Source organism: Lactuca virosa, chromosome 4 (genome assembly GCF_052849685.1).
Source record: "Lactuca virosa cultivar CGN04683 chromosome 4, Lactuca_virosa_CGN04683_v6, whole genome shotgun sequence".
In the NCBI taxonomy this organism is placed as follows: domain Eukaryota; kingdom Viridiplantae; phylum Streptophyta; class Magnoliopsida; order Asterales; family Asteraceae; genus Lactuca; species Lactuca virosa.
In genome coordinates, this window is record NC_136429.1 from 188,960,571 (window position 1) to 188,962,976 (window position 2,406).

Below are 2,406 nucleotides of genomic sequence, written 5' to 3' on the forward strand. Positions count from 1 at the left end.
AAATGTATTATATTAATGGATCGGTATGTTCAATAACTCGTTAAGGTTTCCAATAAGGGTAAAAGTAGGCTTAAGGTTTCCAACAAGGGTAAAGGGAGGCTCAGTAAATTGGAAGGATCAAGGATGTGGCCTACAAAATTGAATAATTAATATAAAAATAAAATCATTAAAAAATAAAAACTATATTATATAAGGGTGAGACAATTATTTTATAAAGTGGCCAGAAACGCAACAAAGTTCAATTATTAAGGACTGAATCATGAAAAAATAAAAAAGGTCAGACGCACGCTTTAACCACGCACACATGAGCGAATATACAGGATAAGCCCTCTGTTCTCTATCAATCGCGAAAGTTCATTTCATAAACCCTACTCAGTACTCACTCAGTCAGTAACTTCCAATACGACGATGGCAGCCATGGCGTCGACATCGATAAACTTGACGACCACCTTTATTGGACTTGCCAAGCTTCAGAAAACTTCAATTGCCGGAAATCATGTCCCTCGAATGTGGAGAACTATCACTTTCCGCCATCGAGGTTTTGCGACAACCTCACGCTCTATCCATCCACCACTCGCCGCCGTTAGTTTATCCAGAGCAAAGAGATTGTCACGCAACTTATCTGTTGCTGCAACAGCGGCGCCGACGCAACAGGATGAGGATTATGAGGATTCTGATGTCTTCACCAAAATTCCTCCCGATAATCGAATTCCAGCAACGATCATCACCGGTTTCTTAGGTTCAGGAAAGGTAATTATTTCTTCGTGTATCTGAATCAGTTTCTATGACGTTGATGCCATTATAGTGTATGAATTTGTAGCACAAGTTCACATTATCTTGATTTTTCTTGTTTTAGAGTGATGTTAGGTCGATAAGCAGTTTAAGAAAAATTAAAAATTTTAGCTAATGATTATTTCTGATTTTCTTGAATGTTCGATGAACAGACAACATTATTGAACCATATACTTACAGCTGATCATGGTAAACGGATTGCAGTTATCGAGAACGAGGTACTATCCAATTCCTCTATGACTTCATACAATAAAGTCGAGTAACAATTAGTTATGCATATTTTGGTTTTGGTACTTACTTTTCTTCAAAAGCTGTCTATAACATCACAGCTCATGTAGTCATGTGTATATTTTCAACCCTTTTATTTTAGGATCTGACTTCTTCTTTCTATTACATTTGCAGTATGGGGAGGTGGACATTGATGGGTCTTTAGTTGCTGCAAAATCTGTTGGAGTGGAAGACATTGTCATGCTTAATAATGGGTGTCTATGCTGCACAGTCAGGGGTGATCTTGTTAGAATGATAGGAGAGTTGGTGAGTAAAAAGAAAGGGAAATTCGACCATATTGTCATAGAAACTACAGGTATGTAGCAGTGATTTGAACTTCATCTAATTGTGGGCATTCTTTCTGGCATAATACTCAATAGATTTGAGTCATTTTATTTATCTTTTTGCAGGATTGGCAAATCCAGCACCAATTATACAAACATTCTATGCTGAGGATCAGATTTTCAATGATGTTAAGCTTGATGGTGTTGTTACTTTAGTAGATGCCAAACATGCTAATATTCATCTTGATGATGTTAAGCCAAAAGGAGTTGTCAATGAGGCGATAGAGCAAATTGCTTATGCTGATCGTATAATAGTCAATAAGGTGTCTATCACTGTCACTTTATCGTTCCATCATTTTGAAGTTAATAATGTCCATTTAATAGTAGAACTCAAGTCTTTGAATGTTGCTTTTAGACTGATCTTGTTGGAAGTGCTGAAGTTGCTGCTTTGGTTCAGAGGATAAAGGTACAAAAATTGCTTATTTAGTTAAGTTAAATCTGTCCTTTTTTATTAATTCTTTTTTATGTTACTTTTCTACTTTAATGACTCATAAATACAGGGCATAAACCGCATGGCAGAATTAAAACGTACTGAGTTTGGAAAAGTGGATTTGGATTATGTTCTTGGGATAGGTGGTTTTGATCTAGAAAGGTTATTTCTCTCTTCATAAGTGATTTTGTTCTCTTTTTTCCCCATTAAGTCCTGTATACATAAAGTCAGTTTCTTTTCTACACCGAATAAACCGTTTGAATGAAAACTAAACGACCATTTTACCCTTACATTCGAAAAACCAAATATTACAATATGCATCAATATTTATATGAGGAGTTGGGTGGAAAAAAGAAGGGTTCATGGGCTTAATTAATAATTAACCACTTTATATTTTTTCTAGAATTGATGATGCTATTGAAGATGAAGCTTCAAAGGAAGATGAACACCATCACAACCATGAACATGACCATGACCATGAAAATTGTAATGATCCTGATCATGATCACCACCATCATGACCATGACCATGACCACAAACATGGTAACTTGACTTAATTTTAATTCATCTATG

General features: G+C 35.7%; 1 protein-coding gene across 1 annotated transcript in view; it reads left to right on the forward strand.

Annotated features, from left to right (window-relative positions):
• The first annotated feature begins 316 nt into the window (after nt 1-316).
• Nucleotides 317-2,406, forward strand: part of LOC145107850 (uncharacterized) — a 2,989-nt gene continuing 899 nt past the window's right edge. Inside the window, exons 1-7 of the mRNA XM_079044805.1 lie at nt 317-750; nt 945-1,010; nt 1,195-1,375; nt 1,470-1,666; nt 1,759-1,809; nt 1,904-1,995; nt 2,237-2,376. Of these exons, the coding sequence (XP_078900931.1) occupies nt 409-750; nt 945-1,010; nt 1,195-1,375; nt 1,470-1,666; nt 1,759-1,809; nt 1,904-1,995; nt 2,237-2,376 (1,069 nt within the window). The 5' untranslated portion in view covers nt 317-408. The remainder of the gene's footprint in view (nt 751-944; nt 1,011-1,194; nt 1,376-1,469; nt 1,667-1,758; nt 1,810-1,903; nt 1,996-2,236; nt 2,377-2,406) is intronic.